Source organism: Scatophagus argus, chromosome 8, assembly GCF_020382885.2.
Source record: "Scatophagus argus isolate fScaArg1 chromosome 8, fScaArg1.pri, whole genome shotgun sequence".
NCBI classification, from domain to species: Eukaryota; Metazoa; Chordata; class Actinopteri; family Scatophagidae; genus Scatophagus; species Scatophagus argus.
The window spans coordinates 20,238,024-20,261,838 of NC_058500.1; the positions used below are offsets into that span (position 1 = coordinate 20,238,024).

At 41.2% G+C, this 23,815-nt stretch overlaps 1 protein-coding gene across 1 annotated transcript in view; it reads left to right on the forward strand.

Annotated features, from left to right (window-relative positions):
- Positions 1–23,815, forward strand: part of prex1 (phosphatidylinositol-3,4,5-trisphosphate-dependent Rac exchange factor 1) — a 73,698-nt gene that overhangs the window by 15,014 nt on the left and 34,869 nt on the right. Inside the window, exons 2-10 of the mRNA XM_046398227.1 lie at positions 2,564–2,629; positions 2,852–2,974; positions 8,027–8,131; positions 11,152–11,253; positions 11,591–11,752; positions 14,944–15,077; positions 15,419–15,534; positions 17,414–17,563; positions 21,063–21,210. Coding sequence (XP_046254183.1) covers positions 2,564–2,629; positions 2,852–2,974; positions 8,027–8,131; positions 11,152–11,253; positions 11,591–11,752; positions 14,944–15,077; positions 15,419–15,534; positions 17,414–17,563; positions 21,063–21,210 — 1,106 coding nt within the window. The remainder of the gene's footprint in view (positions 1–2,563; positions 2,630–2,851; positions 2,975–8,026; positions 8,132–11,151; positions 11,254–11,590; positions 11,753–14,943; positions 15,078–15,418; positions 15,535–17,413; positions 17,564–21,062; positions 21,211–23,815) is intronic.

The window sequence follows — 23,815 nt, forward strand, 5'->3', positions numbered from 1 at the left end:
TCAAGAAATAGCTGAATATAAAAGCCAGTCCAGACTGCAGTTTGCCCAATTATGATACTAGGCACTATGAACTGCTGTCCATCAGATGTCAACATTGTTCCAGTTATACCCATAATACCTTCTTCTGGGGCCATTTCCTGTTGTTGATTCTGATCACGCTCTCAAAATATTATGCTCGAAACTTTAAAAATCCTGTGTTTGCATAAACTCCGATAAGCTTGGAGTGCAGGCCCAGTTTATACTCGGTTGTCTACTGTGGGTCTACTCAAGCCGGTGTCTCAGTCTCCAAATAAACCTGTGTGCTTTGTGATGGAACAATGAAGACAGCCAACACAACCATGGGTGAGAATGGCCATGTTGGTGTGAGGGCTGAAAGGATCTCTTTGTTGCTCCTTGCTTCTATCCTCCCTGCTGATCTCCCCCTCCCATCACCACATCTGTGTGGCACATTTTGTTTAAGGAGTGAAGCCTGCCTGGATGGTAGGTGTCTAAGATGTCAATAAGAAAAAGACTGACTTTTTTGGTTTTTCAGTTCCGCTGTTGTTCCTTTCCCTTTTTTGCTCTCTCCTGCATCCACCCCACCCTAACCCTGCTTTCCACCATCTGAAAGGGACTGAGGAAGAGCCTTGTTTCCTGTCTCTTCTTGTCCTCTCTGCCAGGGAGCAATGTCTCACATGAGTGACTCCTCCAGTGTGGACACGGTACAAGTTGCCATATGGGAGGTTTAATTAGTGTACGCCTCAAGCACAATCAGCTCCCTCCCAAAACCAGCAAAGAACATGTGACTACTGCTTCCCTTTAATACTCGTCTTAATTAGCGAGGTCGCATCTCACTGCTAAGGACCTTTGCATTCTATTTTGGTGCAACTTACGCAAAAGCTGGTAAAGAGAGAAAAAACTGGAGACAGTCCTCCCAAAGTGTTTGGCCTCAGAGGAAATGATATGATTGCTGCCTGACTGCCTCTTTGGCTGGTTTCTATCTTTAGAGCAAATGTGTGATTACAAGTGTTAGTCTTTGATTATAGGCCAGTGTCTTACTGTAAGTAATACATGTAGAGTGCTGATGTTATGTGTGACTGTATAGAGCATGCAAGGGTTTTCTGTAAAAGATCACCCAAATTACAATGAATTATTTTCTAATGTTATTTCGCCATGCAAACATTTTGAGTTACTATTTATTTTCCAATTGAATGTACTTGGAGTAGATGTTGAATGTGAATATTTATCCTTTTTGAGAAGAAATGCGAAGTTTGATTTGCATTAAATGAGAGATATAATTAAATTAAGATATGATTCTTTGATCAGACATTTCCAGATCTAATTTAAAACTTTTCTATTTCCAGTCTGTATTTCATTTAGGTGTGACCGTTTATTCACACTGATGCACAGAGCAGTTTGGCATATTTTGGCATAATTTACTTTGCAGAATTTGTTGAGGTTGCTGTTTGTAAATGCAGCATTTGAAGGTGCAGTAGAGGAGAAAGATGGTTGACTGTTGACTGTCATTTCCAGGTAATCACCTGTCTTTCTTTCCCAGAAATAAACAAAAAACAAAGAAGAATCTGTCAGTTACCGCTGTCCTTTTGTCGTGAGTATCCGGGTAGTTTGTGTGCAGATCATTATGCTGCTTGTTTCTTCATTATAACTTGGCCCAGTCTGAATCAGCTCAAAGAACAATATCCTTGAGTAATACTTTAGATATTATCATTGGACATTCATCATTGAACTCAAGTATTTTTTTTCCTTTGTAACACCCTTCATCCACGTTATCAGTTTTCAGACTCGAGGCACTGAAATGCAGACAGACACAACAGCAGGAGCCTGCCAGATGAAGGAGGCTACAGGAGTAGTTTTATTTGGTAGTCTGGGGATTCTTATCTCCTTTATCCCTTTCTTTACAAGACTGTATTGGCATCTGGGGATGAGGCAGACAGTCGGACTCAAACAGGTAAAGCCTGTCAGGCATAGGGTAATAGACAGAGAATTGAGGAACAGAGAATAAAAGAAGCTGTTTGCAGATTCACTTCCCCTCTTCACCATTTTTTTAAGTCATTCTGATTGGCAGGCATGTACGCATACACTCACATGCAAGCAAGGCTCAACTTGACATGAGCCTATTATGGTAGTCTTAGGTGAAGTGGTGTGTGTAGACGAATGCTCAGGTGCATGAGCTTTCACTACAGAAGATTCTTGCACGTCACAGTAAGAACGTCATACAGTGGCAACTCAGGGATATGAGACAACTGTGACACATTTTGTGTCCAGCACAGTGAAAGACAATTTTCTAGTATGTGAGTGCACATGTGACTGCCATTCCTCAACAGCTTGTGTGTTTACACTCATGATGTGAGAGAATATTTATTTGTTACATGTATGAGCACGTAAGTACTCCTGGACTTCCTCTTTCAGACCATTGTGCGCACAGGAGATGGTTCAGGATGTTACAAACCTGTCATGTTATCCTGTTGATAGCGAATAAGATTCTCTCAGGATGTTCAAAGGTCACTTATATTTTCATAGATTTAGATGCTCATCTTTTAAACCTGCTTTGTTTTTGTTTCAGGCATTTCTGCAACGAATCAGACAAACCGCAGATGACCAACAGTGTCTCTCACCAGAACATGTCAAGGTAGGACTGGTTTTTTGGGCAACTACAAGACCAATCCCACAAGTGTGGTTATCTTTTGATATTGTGATTGTTCAGACATGGTGTTTGCCTTTCTTTCCCCATGTGTCCCCCCATCTGTTGGTCACTTCCTTTCCACTTCTTTCTTTCTCTTCCTTTCACCCTGCCTCTTTATCTCTTCCTTCCTCTGTATCCCCTCCCTTTACCTCACCCCCCTGTTTATAGATTCTGTTTTCAAATATTGAGGACATCCTGGAGTTGCACAAAGAGGTGTTGTCTGCAGTGGAGAACAGTCTGCAGCCCGAACCTCACCCCCAGCATGCTCTGGGACACGTGTTCCTCCAGCTTGTAAGTGCTAACCCACACAAAAACATGCACATAAAACAGCAAACGGTCACACGCATATGCAAGCACATGGACACGCATGGGGGACCGCGTGCATGCGCGAATTCCTCTTCCATGCAAAAACACACACACAAACTCTTTTCATGGGCCGTCCGTAACCACAGAGGCAGGGAAAAGCGAAAAAGGAAAGCGTGCAAAGCCTGCTGTGAAAATACTCCTTAATTCTTTCTTTCTCACATGGAACACCCCTCACACACACACACACACACACACACACACACACACACAGTCAGGCAAGGGCAAAAGAGTCTCTTTTCCCTCCACCTCTCTTCATCAGTCTGTGCAGGTCACTGTCTCTGCCAGCTCTTTCTTTTAAACCCCTCCATCCCTCCATCCAGAGATTCCTCTCTGGTCTAATAACCCCCCCGCTCCCCACAACCCCTGTGCTCCTCTCTTTTCTGTTTGAACTCGTTTGGCCCCGGGGAACAAACAAAGAAGGGTCTGTGTCCGGGGAGGAAGAGATGGTGTGTCACTCAGTGAGGGGACAATGCATGTGCTGGTAGCACTCACTCTCAAACTCCTTCTCTCTCTCTGTCTCTCTGTTTGTATCGCTCTGATAAACTATTGTCAGTTCACTTTCACTGAGGAACTCTGTGGGGACTCTGTGAAAGTGGGTAGCCAGGTATTGGGTAGCTAGGTATTCCTCCCTACTATCAGTTCACTCCATCAGCCTACAGGTCAGTGCAGGACACCACTTGATTCAAAGTTTAGTTTCTGAAAGACAAAAAACAAAAATCTCATTGTTGGAGAGCCAGTAAACCCACATGTTTCTGCCCCTTGTTTTTTCACTTGACTCAATTTAATATTGGAGCAAAGAATCTGCAGCTCTTTGGCTCTGTTAAGATTAAACTGAACCACTGAGGTCATTTCTGCCTCTCAGAAATGTCTTTATATCTAAAACCATGAACCACACCACCTCTCAATAGTGGTAATATATCAGCTGCCTGCTGTCAGCATGAATTCAGTTCAGTACATCTGTGGATGGCTGGCGATTTGGCTCATCAAACTGTACCTTCACACATGTGTGAGGCGTTATGGTCATTCAGTCTGTCAGGCCAAGTGTCAGGGTGGAGAATTGATTAAAGGAGCCAAACCTGTTTTTTTTCCATCACTCTGTGGTCAGACTGGGAGATATAGAGGTCAGACTGGATGGGTTATAGGGAGGCTGCAGGTGCTTAGATTTCTAACTGAATCAATGGAAGGAATAGCCTCAGCTTCTTCAAAATTTCAGTTCACTTCAAGTCTACCTCAGTGTCATCACAGGAAGGAAACCTTTATGACTCAAACCAGTACTGGATATCAATTTCAGGTATGATGATGAGTCATAGTGATGAAGCCGAGCCCAATAAATCTCACCATATCAGTAATATGCTAAGTTTAACTTACTAAATTCCTGTTCAACTGATTACTAGGTGATGTAAAAAGCAGACACCAAATCATAAAAGCAGAAAATACTTCAACCAGATTGTATCTGGCATTTTTGATGAATTTGATGAATGTTTTAAATTAGAAGGCTGACACATATATTCCGTATCTATCTGGTACTGCATCCCATAAGGAGAACAAAACCAATAATAAAGAGATTCTACCCTTGGTAGCAAACCTCTGATACGGCTAATTTATCTGTCCCATAGATCTCTGTTGCTGTCCAAAAACTATTAAAGGATATTTTCCAAAATGTAAAGTGTAAAAAAGATATGTTGTGGATTGGGACTGAAAGCAAAGTGTTACTGTGCATATCCATTACAATTCCCTCTCCAGCCCATGACCTTTGTCTCCTTCAATAGTGACACCTCTCAGCCAATCGGCTGGCCCTGTCTGGCACCCTCCAGGCATAGCCCTTGACCTCGATCAGAGGTCAACACCATGACCGGGGTTTGATTAACCTTCCGCATTGTTCCATAAGACTGTCTGCCACTCACAGTTAAATGGAAAGATTCATTGCTATTCAAAGTCAGATGTTGATGAGATGGCTTGGGAGGCTGCAGATGTTAAAAATTAAGTGCACCAGTCTTGTATTAAAATAACCACAGCTTTCATGGTAACTCTATTGAAGCAGTATTAGGATGGTTCTTCAACACTATTGATGAGTGTAAGATGTTTTGCAGTCTTTTTCTTACTAATCTGTAGAAAAACTGTGGAATGGGTCATATTCAACTGACCAACGCACACAGAGATGTTTAAGCCTTCGTTTCAAAATCACAGTGTGCATGAGATTATTCAAACTCTGCAAAGGTGAAACAGTGACTCATGTTAGAGGAGTAATCAGAGACATCAATATTTGCTCTATTTCTGGGAATGTATACTTGAGTGCTGTGCAAGAAGCAACAGTCATGTTATTATGCACTTTCTGAACTACGCCCATTATGCTCTGACACTGTGTGCTTCTTCGCGTGTGATACTCCCCTCTCATCTAGCCTCCAGAATAACATTCCACTGACGAAGAATTCAAATAAAGACTTAAGTTTATCAAAACGACAACCCAAGTCTTTGAGCTATTCTGGGCAAAACTGATGTCTTTCAGTCTTTCACAGCAGTCCTGATGTTTTAGATTGGCCTTCACGTTTTGGCCCTGGAAGGACATCTTGGTGTGCTTGAATAAACTATGTAGTTGTTGATACCTGAGAAAAGGAAATGCCTTAGAGTGGACTTGGGTTGTAAACATAGCTACAGAAAGGCATGCTGTTTTCAGGTTCACCTACCGAAGTGCCTCTATGTCCAGGAGTATGTATCTGTAAACTGATATTCTCTGGCTACATTTATGTGTGCCTAAACGCTCCTTTAATATTCAACTTGCTCAAGTCACGAGTTGGTAATGGTATTTTTTGATGTACTCTTTTTAATATAGACCGAAACAACTTAGTTCAGGTGTAAGAAACCCCCACAAGTTGTTTGGGTTACTGACTCATAGGAACATATCATCCTGTTTACTGGTGTATTTCACAGCGTGATCATGTTCAGTGTAGTTTTTGCAATTGAGTGTAGCAGACAGGCAGATTTATTCTGTTTACTGGTTTCATGAATCGCCACAGGAGAGGTTTTTATGTGTTGCTCAGTGTAACCAGACTTTCAAAGACCATCCTGTGATTTGTTCATGTTTTAACCCTACAAATTGTGTGAAATCATGACAACTGCTTCATAAAGCACAATGTCAGTTTTCTAATGTGGTTTTCAGTACAGCAACATTGCAAGATGCTACATCAATGTTGTAACTAGTAACTAAAGTTACCAATTGAATGTATTGGAATAAGAAGTGCAGTGTTTGCCTCCAAAATGTAATGGAGTGGAAATATCATGTTGCAGAAAATCTAAATACTCAATTAAAGTACAAGTAACTCAAAATTGTAGTTCTGAGTTGATGGGCTGAAGTATTCAGAACATTTAGAGTATGTTGTCTTTTTTATACTATTATAAATATGAAGAATTAGCTTGTACGTGTACACCCAACCAGATAGACTAAAGTGGTACATGCACAGTTACAAGTCTTGACTCTCCCGTGGTCTCTTCTACTGTCTGTGTATTGTATTAACTCAGTTTGACTGTGTGTGGGGTTTCACACCATATGCCTGCCCAGCTGTTGCTCCCGGTGGTGCTTTGGACTGGAATCCCCTGCCAAACGTGGCTTTGGGTGTGTTTTGGCTATTGCCTGCCTTTGTGGTTAAGAACTACCCATCATTTACATTGTGCTGCTCCCTTGTGCTACACATCAACAAATGATTTTCACCTTTCTGGTCCAGGCAATGGGACTGAGCAGAGATGCAGAGTTCTGTAAAAAGCGCTGCAAGCTTTGTTTGACTGCTTCTGTCACCATTGCCGGGTTACTGTGTAAAACAGATACAAACACACATGCACTCAGCAGTGACATCCTGCAAGATTGTGTGTGGGAGGATCATTATTTTCCACATCTGTGCCATAACAGTTTGCCGGTTTGGTAACTATTTGTGTTTTTTTTTTGTTGTAAGGTGCTGATGTAGCTGATCATTCTGAGAAGCTTTGCATCTTTGAATCAACTTATTCAAAGTTTCTCAAGCTGTTTCCCATGATTGATTTAAATGACTGAATATTAGTTATTCCCTTTTTAGTGCTTTGGCCAGGCCACCTTTACATGCAGAGCTGCAGGGCAGTAATATTTCAGTTAAGGTTGAAAGCGGAGTGTGAGCACCTGCAGTTTTAGATTTCACTTACAACGCTGTTTCAAATGACGGTTTCAGTTTCTCGACCTCAAGCTCAGGCACCATGCACATGGTTTCACATCCCAATTACTGTCGCGTAGTTAAGAATACACAATAGGCTTCGATAAGCTCCAGGGTATAAATTCAACTGCAGCTGTGATACTGTGTGTTCATTGTTATCAGTATGTAGTAGTAGTAATACAGTATGCTGCATGAATAATACATTAAATGTTGCAGCAGTTTAATTTGTCCAGGTGTCATATTACATATTGTAAAGAAAACTGAGTGGCAGCTTGACAAATGCCCCTGTATTAGTTTAGGGTTGTTTTGTCTTTTTGAACTGTGTGATGCTATCACTCAGGAAAAAGACAAAGCGTTCTATGTTGGCCTGCTTTTTTGTCCACTATGATGTAGATTACTTTGGAAAAGAGAAGTGTGACAAATGATGCCAATGAAGACTAGTACAGATCAATTTAAAAAGGTTAATGACAGTGAGTCATGTCAGTATTCTTTCAGTAGTTCTGTCTGAACATTGTTGAAGTTTCACTCTAGCAACAGGCTGGCATAGCAAAAGCCAACATTTCTGTTACTAGGATTAATAAGCAATGACAACTGCGGAGGTGCAGTTAACCACCACTTTACTTCATACAGTACAACTGAATTGCATTAGACTGTGGTAACTGAACCCTTCTGCCCAATTTCTGTCAGTATTCCTCTTGTCAGTTGTCTCAGTAGATTCCTTGAACCTAACAAGTAGCCAGTAAAATATGGTGCCAAGTCCCTGTTCTGCAATCCTGACCTGAGTTTTTCTCCTGTTTTGCAGAGGGAGAGTTTTTCAGTGTATGGCGAGTACTGCAGTAACCATGAGAAGGCCTTGCGACTTCTCATGGAGCTAAACAAGATCCCCAACATCAGAACCTACCTGCTGGTAAGTCACCACAGCTCCTCTGCATTGCTTATCTTATCTTTTCTTTACATTGCTTGTGCAGTCCTCAGATCATTTTTTTTCGACATTTTTCTCTTACCTCCTCCCACTATGACTCCTGGTTTTTCTCCACTTTATTATATAGGTAAAAAAGATTCTCCATGTTTTCAGTATGTTTCATGTCACATGAGTGTTATGCATCCTTTTCTCTAGTTGTGGTCAGATTTGTGTTTGTCCCCTCACCTTATTTTCTTTCTTTTCCACCTTCTTCCTTTGCCCTACATTTCTTTCCTCCCATGAGTCTTTTCTTGCTTATTTTGTTTTCTGTCATCTGTGCGTATTCCTCCTCCTCCTTTTCCTTCCATCATTCACCTTCATTTCCATGTTAACACTTGAATAAAGGGCTGAAACTACAATGAGGTCAGAGGGTTCTTCCTGCCGGGACAGGATGAAACCACCACCAAGGTCACTTTTGTGTCGCTCTTGTAGTGTTTCCGCTGCCAGCTGTTTCTGTGTTTTGACACCCAAACCCTTGGGCCTGGGACAATGAACTTAGAATGGCGACAGGGCCTTTGAGCGGGGGACCTAACCAATGAAATCATCTGCAGATTCTGGGCCAGCCAGCTGTGGAGTGTTGGCAGCTTTTTAGGTTTGGCCAAGAGATCTGAGCCCGTGCGTTCGTTGCTGCCTCATGGTTTGCTTCCATGGCATTATTCTGATCCACAGGACTGGAAACAGTGGGAGCAAAGTGTTGCTGTGTGCTTTGGCTTTTTGCTTCCTCTGGCCCCGTCATGCAGTGATTGGTTAGGTCTTATGTGGTGTTGATGCTTCCAAAATAAAATCGCTACACAACATCTGGTTATGTATTAAAGCTGTTGTCTGCTCAGTGTAATCTCAAATATTGGACTAGCTCTTTTGCTCTGTGTAGCAACCATGAACAAAATAGAAACTAGAAATTAGGGAGAAAAAATACAAAGCATTGTCTGTTTGAGAAATGTTGACTTGCAAAGAAAATGGTGTTCTTTTGCAGAATAGCAGGGAATACAGAAAGAATTTCTATGCATTCATGAAACTGTGATCATTGCAAGTTGTTGTTATAGTAATAACTGGCAATATAGTTTGCATTGGATTCTCTTCAACTGTGTTCAATTCCAGTGGATTTTTTTCTGTATTAAATTACTTTTATGCTAATTGAATCACGCGATGAAGAGAGCTTCTGAATTTGTGTACAGACTTAAAGTTTTAATTGCCTTGGAAAAGAAGAGAGAAGTGAAGTGAAAGAAAAGGAGGTCAGAGTGAAGAGCAGAGGGAGTTTAGGCTTTAGGCTGATTACAGATTACAAAAAAGCAGAAGATGAGAGGAAAGAAGAAAAGGATGTTGGGGATGATTTAGATAGAAATGTGTGTGTGTGTGAGAGCGAGAGAGAGAGAGAGAGAGAGAGAGAGAGAGAGAAATAAATTAGTATTAATTTGTGGACTCCCAGAATTGTGCAGTACACAAACTACATAAACACACACTATCCTCTCCCACTCTGTGCGGAGTTGAAGAATCACCATGATTATAATGCTCTAAACTGATCTCCTGCCTTCTTTCCCACTGGAGAACACTCAGATGGTTTATCTGCATGGCTGCTTTTGATCTTTCATCCCATCCCATGAGCTCATAGCATACTGACAGGCTGCACTCCTGCAAAATACAAGGTGTAGAGAAACCATAACTGTAACTGTAAAGTTGCCCCCCTTCTGAAGAAAACCCTCTCCTTTCAGCTGGTTTCTTAAAGCCCAAATCTCTTGGGGAATGAGAGGGCACTTTAGAGGTTTCTCAGTGATCCTTATGTTGAAAAGCTTGGATATTTTGGAGAGTTTTCAGTGGCATGGTTGAGGAAATGTAGTATAGTTACACATATACAGATGTCCAAACAAGCCACCTTAAAAATGACATTGAAGTTTTTTTTTTATTTTTGGATGTATCAAAACTCAGCCTTTGCACAGAGATCACAATGGTCAACGAACCATGTGATTACATTAATTAATAAAATAATAGCAAAAGTGACAGTAGTAGTTCTGTACACTGCAATTCAATGAAACATTGCTAAAAAAAATTAGGGTAACAGATTCAGTGCTTACATTGTTGGGATTTGAACAATTTAATGTGCGAGTCAAGAAGCAGAGCCCTGCAGAAATTATGCAATTTAAAGGAAGTTCAGAAAACAAGCCACAACACACACTAAATTGACATTTTGAGAGAGTCAAATCACGTGCATTCTGTGTGTTCTAAATGACAACACATTTGCTCCATAATTTCACTTTTTTTATTATTATAAAAGCAGTGAACATATGGAAATGCACCGCACCTAAGACTTTACTCCCAGACAAAAATATAATATTCTACTGCACCTGGACCTGCCGGTGCAACAGAATGTGACTGAATGGAAATGGCAACAGTAGTCAATTAAAGTCTGCTTATTGCTGACATGAGACAGCAATTGAAACAGCTGCATATGCTCTAGTTTCACAGACAGGTGGTGGCTCAGATAATAAACATTTCTAAAATTTTTATGTTGTCAGTATGGAAAAGGTAAATAGATTCTTTGACTCTTTAACTGAAACAAGATGCACTTTAGAAAAACAACACCTAATGGGGGAATAATTGAAAAAAATATATTTTTTTGTTTTCAGTGTGTTCATTTTAATTATTTTCACTAGTAACTCGAAGTAAAGATTTGCTTACTATGGAAACTTTGCTAAGAAGTGAATGTGTGTACAGATAAAGCTAGCTTCATTGGCACATTTTCTTCTCACTTCTTTTTTTCACTTTTGTTTAGGAATATAAGTGTTTAACGTGCAATTATTGCTAAAAAATCAAGAGCTTTTCAGCGTATTCATGCACACTTTCATTAGCTCTTATTGTATACCCTTTGCATTTCAAGCAGATTGTACACATAATCCTTCATTTATTAAATATTTAGTGTGTCTCAGTGTACATCTGTGTAAGATAATGTTTGTTTTGCAATTCTTCTTCAGCACTGTATGCTGCTCGGAGGGAAGAAAAGCACAGATGTTCCCCTCGAGGGCTACCTTCTCACCCCCATTCAAAGGATCTGCAAGTACCCTCTACTGTTGAAGGTACTGTACAAATGGCTAACATCAGAAACCTCCCTATGTGAAAACAGTGTATGTAGATCAATACCAGTGACTCATTATATATTATCAGACCAGGCATTTTCAAACAAAAAACAAAACCCGCTGGCATTTCAAGGAGCTGTTTCCCCCACCTACAAGTACTCTGTTTCTGACTGCAGTGTGTCAGGTTTGGGTACAGAAGAGGTGTTGTCGCTAAAGGTCACAGAATACTTAAAGCTCCTTTAAAACTGTTGTGTTTTGTGAATGTGCCTGCTTTTGAAAATTCTACAATATATACAGTATTTAAAAACCCTGCCTACTTCTTCTTTCCCCAACCTAGGAACTGCTTAAGCGGACCCCAAAGAAGCACGCTGACTATCCAGCAGTGGAAGAGGCTCTGCAGGCCATGAAGGCTGTTTGCTCCAACATCAATGAGACCAAGAGGCAAATGGAGAAACTGGAGGCTCTGGAACAGTTGCAGTCCCACATTGAGGGCTGGGAGGTGAGAGCAAAGAAGACAGAGTGAAAATTCTGCAAAAGAGAGAAACAAAAATCCTGTAATCTCACCACGACAAAAACTTATTTTAGAAATGCCCCGACCACCTCAATCACCATCTGTCTTGAGCGCTATTGCAGCCAAATCACCGCTCTGAGCACAGGGGCCACCGATGGGGCTTGGGAGCCGAGTGAAGGGTCCAGTGCATTTTTCATGCCTCCCTCACCCACCACAACAGAGGCCTTGTCTTAGCGGGCACCAATGGGACAATCCACCCACACAGGGTGCCAAGGGTGATGCCAACAGGCATACTGCCCAATCAGAAGAGACATAGGAAGCAGAACTCTAGTCCCACATGCACCGAGAGGGTTATATGAGGGGACATTTGAAGGGGGGAAAGGAAGAAAGTTGAGGAATGGAACCAAAGAGTGGGCCCCACTGCAACATCCCACTATCTACTTGCCAAAACAGACCCCTTTTCTCTCTTTCCCTTGGAAAAATGTCACCATTTAACCCTGATAATTGTTCACCACCATAGGAAAAAAACAAGCTTGGGTGTACTGACAGTGAAAGACCATGCAGAATGTTTTCTGGTTCCTCCTCTGGTGAATAATCAACTGTGTGCTTATTTCTATTGAATGGTCTGTGCATTAACCACCAGGATGCCCCTACCAATTTTGATAAGATCAGAATTGTGATTTTTCAAGCAAAACTATAAAAGATTCTCCGATGCATATCTAAGTCATTCACAGGAAAAACTTAAACAATAACAAGACATGCAGTTTCTCTGTCTCTTCCTCTGAACAACTCAGTCGGAGCTCTGAAAGACACTTCAACCTGACCCTGCCCCCCTCCCCCACCCATCGGCAATCCCTCAGCCTTACAGCATTAGTCTCGCTCTTCTTGCCCTTTTCCAGCCACTCTCTGGGCTAATCACCTCCAGCCCTAATGGAAGAGGACGCCAGTAGTGCCGATTCAGGCCCAGATGCATTACCGCTTCTTAGATACACTATGCTTATACACGCATACACACACATGCAGTACACCTCTATGTTTACACATACGCTATAAATGCAGGAAAGCAACGAAATACACACCGCAAGACATGTGCGCCCATAGGTACGAGCATGCCCTCTGAATTCTCATTCTCTCCTACACACTCTCATGTCCACCCCCACCTCTGCTCAGTGCAGTTAACACAGGGATGAATTGATCGCCTGAAATGCGATCCCCTACCCAAACCCCTTCGGCATTCACCTTAAGAAAAGCTCAGAGAATCATTTTTCTCTTTAGGAACTCAGGAATGATGAACATCTATCGTAAATACAAGCTCATGGGAATCAATTATGGACGCTGGAGTGAGAGTGTGGCCAGTAGGGGGTTTCCATGGCACACTGGTGAAACCATGTCCGAAACATCAAAGACAACAGTGAAGTCCAAATCTGATGTCTATGTGTGTGCCTGTGGGGATGTGTGTGTGTGTGTGTGTGTGTGTGTTGGGGGGGGTGTTGATGAGTGCAAGTCATGGGGGGGGGGTTGCCCACACATGGGTGTGTTTAGTTCCAGATGATTTGGAGGAGAATGATCCGTTAACAATGAGTAATGAGATGTATTTTAACTGAGTTACTTTAGTTTATGTTTTAGCATCCCTGTTTTGACAGCTTAGGTGAACAGCGTGTGTCTGTAGTGCAGCTCATGGATCCTAGAAAGTTACCCATGTTAAATTAAACCCTGTAGCATGTCTTTGGTTTTTTGATGATAAGAAATTGTTTCCTTCCGTCATTCGCAACTTGGGAAGGAACATGTAAGTGCATGGTTGCTCATGCATGTATCTGTATCTGTGAAAGCAGTTTCTGTTCCCTAGTTGGAAATGTGAAAACTCTGAATTTCTAAAAGTAATCAAGCCTACATAATGCTAGTAATTGGTCCTGAAGCTCAGCCACTTTCAAATGTGAACATTAGATACCATGCTCTGGTCTATCAGCAAGACATCTTGTTTTTAACAGATCCAAATTTATGCCAACATGCTGATTAACAAAGACTGAAAGGTTTATATACCACTTTTCTAAATATCAATTTTCTTAATTCAGCTTCAATAAAAGAAGTCAATTCAGTCGTTCAAAAAATGTGCCAAATATGTTGAACAGAGAAACATTCTTTTTTGTTTTAGCTTTCGCAATGTGTTGACTGCAAAAAACCAGGGTGTGTGGATTTTGTCTTTGGTCATTGCAGAGTTTCATGAAGAAAAACAGTTCTTTCAGTCTCAGCAGGTTGTGGTGGGTTTCATAGCTGACAAGAAATGGCTTTTAGAAAGTCTTGATCACATCCTGTGAAGGCAGTGGGCTATAGAGTAACAGAATATGTCTTCCTGAATAAGTGCAGTGGACTTGTCTTGACTTTTATATCACAATTTTGTAATTTTCCTTTGCCATGACAGAGGTACAGACGGTTTGATCAGTTGTCACTGCAGGGATCAGAATAAGGCAAAAGCAGTTCCATGTGCAGCTGTACTTTTATGTATTTTTCAGGTTGTGTGTACATGTGTTTTCATCCCGAGAGAAGAAACAATCACAAGCTTTGTTTGTTCCCAAAACAGGAGTCCCGCAGGAAATTATTTGTAGGTCAGGGTAACAGTTTTGTGAGGCTGTCCTGCCACTTTTGTGTTTTGTTCTTCCAATTATCCAACACTTTACTGCAGCGTTGTATCCTGCAGTAATGTTGGGAAGCTCTCCAGCCACTATGTGTTGACAGCAACTCAGTGCAGAAAGTTTTACTTGGTGGGTGTTACTTGTCACAAGTTCAGTGATTGCAGCACACTCCTGGCAGTGAATACTTTACAGTTTTACAGCGGAGATGGGTGTGGGACAGCTGTGTTTATGCCTTTCTATCACAGACGGTGGAATGAAAACATTGTTCATAATGTCAAAGTTGAATTTCATATTGTTTCACTAAGGTTGTGAACTCTCCAAGTTTTGGTACAGACAACAATATTTTCTTTGCTGCTCTCCAGTTTAGACTGAGAGCACTATCAGATTTTCCACGCCCTGCTCAAATAAAGTATGGTTGCAGCACATCAGCATGAAGAGTCCATAAATGACAAATGGCCCCATGCATGATGGATAAAACTGCCATCTTCAGATGGTTACAGTGATGGCGTCAGTAGCTAATGTCTTTTTCAATCTTTGTTTTTTCTTCAGGGAACCAACCTGACAGATATTTGCACAGAGTTGCTGCTTCATGGAAATCTCCTTAAAATCTCAGCAGGCAATATCCAGGAACGTGTGTTCTTCTTGTTTGATAACCTCTTGGTTTACTGCAAGAGGAAATCCAGGTGAGAAAAGCAACTTCCGCATCGCTGTACAGCAGCTACCACAGCAGCGTGTCAAAGGGGAACAAGAGGGACGCAAAAGCATTTAAAAATCTTTTAACTGGCTGACTATGAGAATGAAGCTAGACATGGAAAATTGGAGCAAATGTCCACATTTCTGCCAATTTATGCAGGTTTTTAGTGTGAAAGCTGAACAGAAACAACTACATGTGTTTGCTGCTCCCATAGCTACGAATGAATGAATGCGCATGTGTTACAGACACAAGTTCTTTTCTTACTGTGGCACTGGCATCAACGGATGTTTTCCCTGCTGTGTGTAACCACAGTGTCGTCCCATTTCCTAGAGTTTCTGGAAAGAAGTCCACCAAGAGGACCAAGTCTATCAACGGGCCCCTCTATGTGTTCAGAGGCCGAATCAACACTGAGGTGATGGAGGTGGAAAATGTGGAAGATGGAACAGGTTTGTGTTTGCCCAGCAGCGTTACCTTTGGTGTCTATATGTCCATTCATAAAACTCTTCTGGAGCATTTGTGTTATTTGCCATGAGTCCCTTGTTATTTGTGATATAACTGCAATGTTGCTCAAGCTCTTTGATATCCCAAGTAATATTAAAATATATTATATATATTTTTACAACAAACCTAATAATTACTGCTTTTAATCTACCTCAGTGTACCTCAGTTTTTTATTTCATATTATAGTTCATAAAAATGTGCTGTTTAGAAACTGATGGTTGCTAATGAACCAGGTACGTGTTGACAGTTTGGGTGGAGTATCACATTTGCACCTAGTTTCAAACAGGATGTAGCTTGCAACCTCATGTATCACCTTTTATGTCAGTTATTCAGTAATGGCTTAAGATGTTGATACAATCAAAGTGCAGAAGCGACCCTGAGCAAGGTGACAAGCTCTGTGCGCTCTTCTATCGGTTTAGATATGGTTCCAAGCATAAACGACTCGTCTGTGGGCTTGTCGTGATACCGCTGTCACTCGGCTGATGTTGCTATTGTGGTTTGTTCACGCTGAGCTTGGTACAGCTTGTCTGCTGTGTAGAACACTTTGTCTTCCTCTCTCTCTCTCTCTCTCTCTCTCTCTCTCTCACTCACATGTTTCCTCTTTTTTTCTTTTCTGTGCTGGCAGAATATTTTGCAAGCTCACATGACCTTTTTTTTCTGAATGTTGCTGCAGGCTGTCACATTCTGGCTTCTGAAGGGGAAACCACAAAGAAAAACATGCCTTATTCACAGAGCTCAGGGGTCCCATACTGAAAATGTGTACATATGTAAACAACCAGAATACAGATTATCTGATAACCAAGTGTTTAAGATATGAATAGATATAGATTTCATAAACTATGCAGATTTTTCTAAAACTTTGTCACTCTTTTAAAGAGGCTGACTTAAATAGCAACCTTTTACTTAATGACTTAATTTACTGTGAACTGAGTAGAAACTCTTTACAAAACTGAAAAATGTACCCATCTTATGTCCTCGTCTTATGCTGGTTTCTGTCTTGAGATATGTCACTTTACCAGATCTCAGCATGTGTGCTTGTATAAGATTTTGCTAGAATCCATCTTTTCTGTCTAGTGGCTAAAAAGAGACTCAGCACAGTTGTATGTGTCTCCCAACCCAATTCCCTGCCCTCCTAGATCAGCAGGAGCTGCTCCCTGTGGGGCCTGAAGTATCTGATCTATTTATATGACCTCTGAGTGTGAGACTAATGCACCCCATTACCAGTGGGCATTCATTATTCAGTAGCTGCTCACCTGCAGCTAAATGGATGATAAAATTAGAAAGGGGTATGAGATTTTGTTGAGTCAGTGGAATGATGTCCTTTGACTGCTCTTATGGTGTCATCATGTTTATCTTTTTTTTTTTTAATTAACTTATAAATCATTGCTAAGTAGTAAATCCTTTTAAGAGATAACTTTAATGATAATATCTCTTTAATTTGATTAGACCCATTACTTTCTTTACTTACTGCTGAGGTCAGTGTTAATATGATTTATGTGGGTGTGTGAGAGTGTGTTTGTCTGTGTGTTTTTAGTCTCATTTTCTCAACAAGAAAAATGCCTAAAGAGACCATGATATCGGGTGGAGAAAGAAAAACAAGTTCAACCAAAAAAAGAGTGTAACAGAAAGATAATTTTCAGGAGTAAACTTAAACTATTTTAATTTAATTATTTGTTTTAAGTAAATCCCTGAACTCTCAAGGCCATTCCATTATAGGCCTGACATATTAACATAATACTCATCCTACTCTCTTATTTATAGTGACCCCTCTCCCTTCTTGAAAAATGAATCACTTATTCGTTTGTTTATTTATTTGCCCTGCAGCGGACTATCACAGCAACAACTACACAGTGACCAATGGCTGGAAGATCCACAACACAGCAAAAAACAAGTGGTTTGTCTGCATGGCCAAAAACGCAGAGGACAAGCAGAAGTGGCTGGACGCCATCTTGAGGGAACGGGAGCAGAGAGAGAGTGAGTAACGCTTTTTTAAAGGCCACCTTTATGGCACTTCTGGTTTATGGAGCTGACAGTCAAAACCAGAAATGGTCCCTTTTTATTTTAGAGTTCCCTTCATGGAAAATTCTTTCTTTTTTTTTCTTTGTAACATTGCTTTAAAAAGACATGGTAACACCAGTCATGTTTTACAAGGGAACCCACAGACGTGAGCAGTTTTTTTGTACATCATTGTGTGAAATGCACTCAATTTCCGGTTTATTAAGTATAGCTAGCTAAAACTGTAAGAGTTATGATGTTCACTTATAGAGAGGTGTTAGTTCAGCTCTATGGTTATTTAAGAGGCTGCAGTTTGAGAGGATAGATAAATATATAAAGTTATTTGCTTTCTTGATCTGCAACATCCTCATTCTTTATTTTGTCGCCGTCTTTCGTGCTGCGCGCTCATTGCAGTTCTAAGCTGCATTTCCAAAGATCACTTTCCAATCAAATAGAGTGGCCAGTATGGTGATGTGTCTGTCCTGATTTTCCCGGTTTTGCATTCCCAGTTTGTAGATGCGGTCGTGCAGATGTGAGACTTTTTCTGCTGTTGCAGCCATTGTATGTTGCCCTACATGTGAGTGTCACCTTAGATTCACAAGCTATCAAGGTTCCCTCAGCTGGCTCTCAGTAATGACTGTGGATGTGCTTATGACCTGGATACAGTGTTTGTGTCCTATGGTTATGTCCCACCTTGAACAAGCTGCCTGCCGTTGTTTTGTAAACTGAGACTTAGGTGATGTGACGTGCACAGTTGACCTGTGCACCAAGCAGACGCTGCTGCAGCAATCTGTTCACATACCAAAAAATCCATGTAGAGGAGGTGTTTGGCCAATCACAACCCTCTGTAGGAAGTGACTGATGAAACGAACGTTTCATTCGCAATAACAGATGTGCCAAAAACAGAATCTCGCATCAAATGCCTAAAATAGAAAAGCATATACTTGTGAAAGAAAGTTTAATTGTCATACATAAATTAATCTGGATCTATTTTTACTACTAAGTGTTCGTGTCTCGCATAGAGTTTCAGCAGTTTTGCAGCCATATGACACATTTAACACACGAAACTAGCTTTAGAGTAATGTGCAGAAAATCAAAAGTGTATTTAGCCTCACTCACTGATTTGAGATTAGGAATGTAAACTGATATTCTTGTTGTCCCGTAAGTTGTTTTACCTCCATTGTGCGACTTCCCTCTTTTGCCTTAAAATGTGCTCCCACCTGTTCAGCACTGGCCATCTGTCTTTGTTATGTTGTGTGCATTAGTGTTAGTAGACAGTGTGAAAGGCTTTAACCAGGCTTTAACCAGATTTTGGGCTGTACACAACAGGTCACCTGATAGCATTGATTAGCAGTGGACCCCTAAAGCTATTGAACACGATTTGGCTGCAGTGACTGAGTGCAGGGCCGAGTACATTGACGTATTTATAAATTTGTCTTTTTAGTTTTACAGTGAAATAAGCATCCACAGCAGAGTTTGATGCTATCAGCGTCTGGTCCTGTGATGAAATGGGTTTCAGAGTACGAATAATTACGGAGGAGTGTGCTACAGCTTGGGGTGTTAAGTTTCAACCCGTCGGAAATCGACCTGAGGCTAACAGATGCCAGATCAGTCACAGTGCCCAATTTCCCCACACTTTCCCTTTCTATTACCCACCCTGTGGTATTCTCAGCTCTCAGTGTGCTTACCTTTCTCTTAACCTCTTTACTACAGTCTAGACAGCTATATGATGATGAAGTTTTACTACAATAAATCCTGGCAGTGATTTTTTCCCCCACTTTTCTTCCCTCTTGCATTGCTTTTCCAGACACGCCTTGTTTAATGTGGTCTTTATCGTTTATCGCTGTGGCCCTTCAGTGTGTTGGTCCTGAACCCACTCAGAAGCCTTTCATTGTTCAACAACTGCCAGCTGGAGGTGTTTTGTCTTATCACTGTTTTCATGGAAGTTTAGGGAAAATGCCACACTCAGATAATGTGATATGTTATTAGCTTGTGCAAATGAGTGGAGGAAGACGAGGAGCAGCACGAGATAAACTCTGACAGCTGGACCAGAGGCTGAGGGGGGCCTCTGGTCTGGACAGACCTCCGTCTGTTGTTCAATGACACTCATTGTTTAAGTCTACTCCAGCTGCTGTCAAATGTAATACAACTCCACCTCCATCACAAGCCACCAGTGCAGAACTCCAAAGACTTTAAAAAGGAAAACTGGATTCAAGAGTTAGCTGTGAAACTTAATACATTGTTTGTAGCATCCATTTTGCTCCCTGTTAGTGGTTGGACTTCCAGCCCAACACACTTATATCTGCGTAATGCAGTATAAAGATATTTATTTTCAGTAGGCACCATAAAAAGCCAGAAAATATTAAGGATCCTGGGTGTCTGAGCTAACCTCAAAGAACTAGTGACAAAGGCCAAACTGATAAGATGCCTGCCGTTGCCGCACATCCCCTTCTGTTCAATTTTGTGGATGGTCTCTGCAAAGGCTCCAGCCGAAGGCCAGCAGACCACCAGCATGCAGATACATTATGCAGCTGGATTAGGGGAAATAATAAGTCAGCAGTTTGTATTTGTAGTCCAAAAAACATCACATGAAGAAAAACAAAGTTGCCTACCATCTTCTAGCCAAAAGGATGAGGAGAAGTGTTACTAAATGAGTGAATTCCCCGAACAGCCGGTCAGCAAGGTTCACTGGCACAATGATAAGATCTGCTTCCGGGTGTCACAAATATATGAGAGAGTACTGTGAAGCATAAATCATAATAGTTTCTAGTCTTGTTCAGGAACTTGCGCTGCCTCTCAGTAGAGTTAAGCAGCTTAAGGAGACGCAGTGCAGTGGAGTTGAGTTGCCCCGAGTCAAAAAGTATCACAGTTTGGTTCAGAAGTTCATCAAACCCCACGATGAGGTTAAGCAGCTCAAACACTGTACTCACTGAAGAGGGTTTAGTGTGGCAGCAGGCCTTACAATGGGCTCTCATATGTTCTGCTTTACAATAGAGGAATAATAGTTAACAAACCAACACAGAAACAAGATCAAAATCACACTGACCTCCTGAACTTCGTCTAGGCGAGATTAACATCTGGGTTTGTGGCAGAGCCGAGCCGCCATGCTCGGTTCCTGGCTTCATTCCATCTGCACAATACCAGAACACTACCGGGCCGACCAGGCAAAGCCCTGTTTGTCTCCTCTAACAGTACCATGACAGCCTTTGCTTTTTTGACTTTGATATGTGTAGAAAGCTATGAAAAACAAGTTGAAATTTGTGTCCTGTAATGAATCTGCTGCATTTTACTTTGCGTTGCGATACAGTCACTGTGTCGGGTGGAGATTTTGTTTGTTCATTTATATCCACTTTCACATCCTCAATTGTCAGCTCACTTGAAAAGCTCAGCTCTCTTTCTTACTGTTTTCACATTCGATTGATGATAAGAGTAACTTGGATCCACTTGTATCTGACTTGTTATTCTCTCTTGTTGGTAGGTCTCAAACTTGGAATGGAGCGGGATGCCTATGTGATGATCGCAGAGAAGGGGGAGAAGTTGTATCACATGATGATGACCAAGAATCGGCACCTGATTAAGGACAGACGCAGGAAGCTCAGCATTGTTCCCAAGTGTTTCATGGGAAAGTGAGTTTCTTTGCTTCATCAGTGTCCAGCTTCTCCAGGCTCTAAGAATGGGACTGCATTGCTATGCCGTTCACAAGGGGATCCTGACAAATGATTATATAAGATCAGCAGGTTTTCAAAAGAGCTGGGATACAGTCACCTCCAGTCTTGGCAAAATGCCTGAACTGTTTTATCCCTACATGCTCTTGTCCGTAATGAGCACTCCCTCATAGTCTCCTAACAGAAAGGCTCAAGTTGCTCCCCACACACTCATATCATCACACACTCACAGATCCAGACTTTCATTAGCAAAAGACCTTTGGTCCTGAGGCTCAGCTACAAGCCATCCCCTTTTCTGTGCCTGTGTCAATGCAATGAATAGACAATGAGAAGCTTTCTCAAGTTTCTCTCAGTTGTTTTACATACACATCAGGGTTTGTGAGATCCTGAGCAGCAATTAAATTCTTTCTGCACCATCTTGGGACCATGATGGTGACTGATGACTGGTTTTGTAAAGAGAAACCAGGGAGCAGCAAGTAATGTGTGCAACACTTCCAACAAGGCCTCTCAGTATATTACAAATCGTCAAACACACCCTTTATCTGAAATAGTTTCTTTCTAGAGGTTAATGTAGTGGATGATAACACTGAATTCAACCATTGCCAAGAAGGAATTTTAATGAGTTGCTCAAAAATCTAATGTTGTTTCTGGGAGATGTGTACTGTCTTAGTGGCGTCATCTGAAGTCCCTGTCTGGGTGTTTGTCTTTCTGATGGGCCTCTTTAGGTGGTCTGGTTCCTGAAACCTTGTGTTAGCACTCGTCTTCCCTGCATTCTGTATTAAAGGAAGTGCATTATTAGTGTCCTCATAGGGAACTTATGTTTTATCTTTCCCCATCCACATGTAGGTCAGAGTTCAGAGTCAGCACCAAAACGGTAGCTGCTGAGCTGACTCAAATCCCAGTGTTTGCCAACATGGATGTTTCTTTTCTCTGACGGACCTTTTCAGTCACACACTCCCTCCTTTGCCTCATCCATGTGATATCAGTCTAGTTTGTCTGCCACTTTCCCCATACTCTGTTTCCACTTTCTACCATCTCCACTTTCCTCACTTTATCACTGAGTCATTTCCTTCCAATGCATGCAGCCTACATCAGCGCTGCATTTGTCTTTTGATGAAATTAGCCACAGGCATAGGTTGAGTGCTTATTGCATTAAATAGACATGCCGACTGCCGGTTTGATTGCACCGCGTTGTCCTGATAGCATAATCCCATCATCTGTCTGCTATGTACTTTGGAAGATGGTCGGTGTTGACATGCTTTACTTTTTTATTTATTTATTTATTTCGTTGTTTTGGTCTAGCCAGTGCTTGCCTAGCATCATTCATGGGGATTTAAAGTGATGATATATCTTACAGTTACACACTTAAAAAATAATTCCCATGTTGGAATGTTCAGTTTCAAGATTCATGAAAACACATACACATACACGGGCACACATTTGCACACACACACAGTAGCTCACACAAGTTGACCATTCATCATTATCTTGGGAAGTAATTTCACTTAGAAGCATGAAAGACGAGGACGCAAATGCAATTTTCTCATTTTCCCCTTCAAACATTAGTTCACCACACATTGGGCATGACAAGAATGGAGCAGAGCTGAAGCGTTACATTTGGATGGTTAATGCATGTGCAGTATGAAAGCTTTAGAGATATTCGTAGCCAAAGAGAAAGGGAGGAACTTTTCTGTGATTTTGTGCTGTACACGCACTGTCTTTGTTTGTGTTTAAGTAGTTCTTTAAAGCCACTGCAACCATTTGAAATGTCGTACTGACAGACTAAATAGCTCAAAGCGCCTAAGAGCCTTGCACAGTGTGAACATGTTGGATTTCGCAAGGCTCATTGATAAACATCAAGGACAGCTTAGTTTCAGAATGGATGTATTTCACTGGCTGTGTCACATGGGAATCCTGAAAGCAATGGGCTCTGCCTACAAGACATACAGTGCATGTAAACACTGTAAGCATTGCATGTTCCACTAAGATACAGTACAAAATAACAAAACAAGCAATTGATAGTTCTGTTGAAGGTGGGAATAGTCTGGCAAAACATCCTCATATTAACTCAGCAACTTGAACTCCCAGTTGTTGTATTTCCTCAGTGGTGGACTCTGGTATGTGCATGTACACTTTGACAGCAAATAATGGATCCACAATCACCTATGCATTTACACTGAGGAGTCATTCTCCTAACCAGAATGGCAAAATACAGTTTTCAGCTTAATGCAAAGCTCTAGTGAAATCACCTCCTGGAGTAGATTTGTTTATTTATATTATCTCTCACATACATAGGTGTTATAGATAAGGCAATATATGTGACACCACTATGGCTAATACAGTGGAATTGTGTCGAAAATCAGCAAAACATTTCTTCAAATGTATTTTTAACTTTTGACGTTAATCTTGACACTCATTCCTCAGAACAAGGGAAGTGTGTTTGTGAGTGTGTTATATTAGATATTTAGCATGAGCTATGAGCATGAGAGGCTTCACAAATAAGTGTGAAAGAAAATGTGGTTACATTCAGGAGTAACAGTTTTATTGACAGAAATCCAAGAAAAAA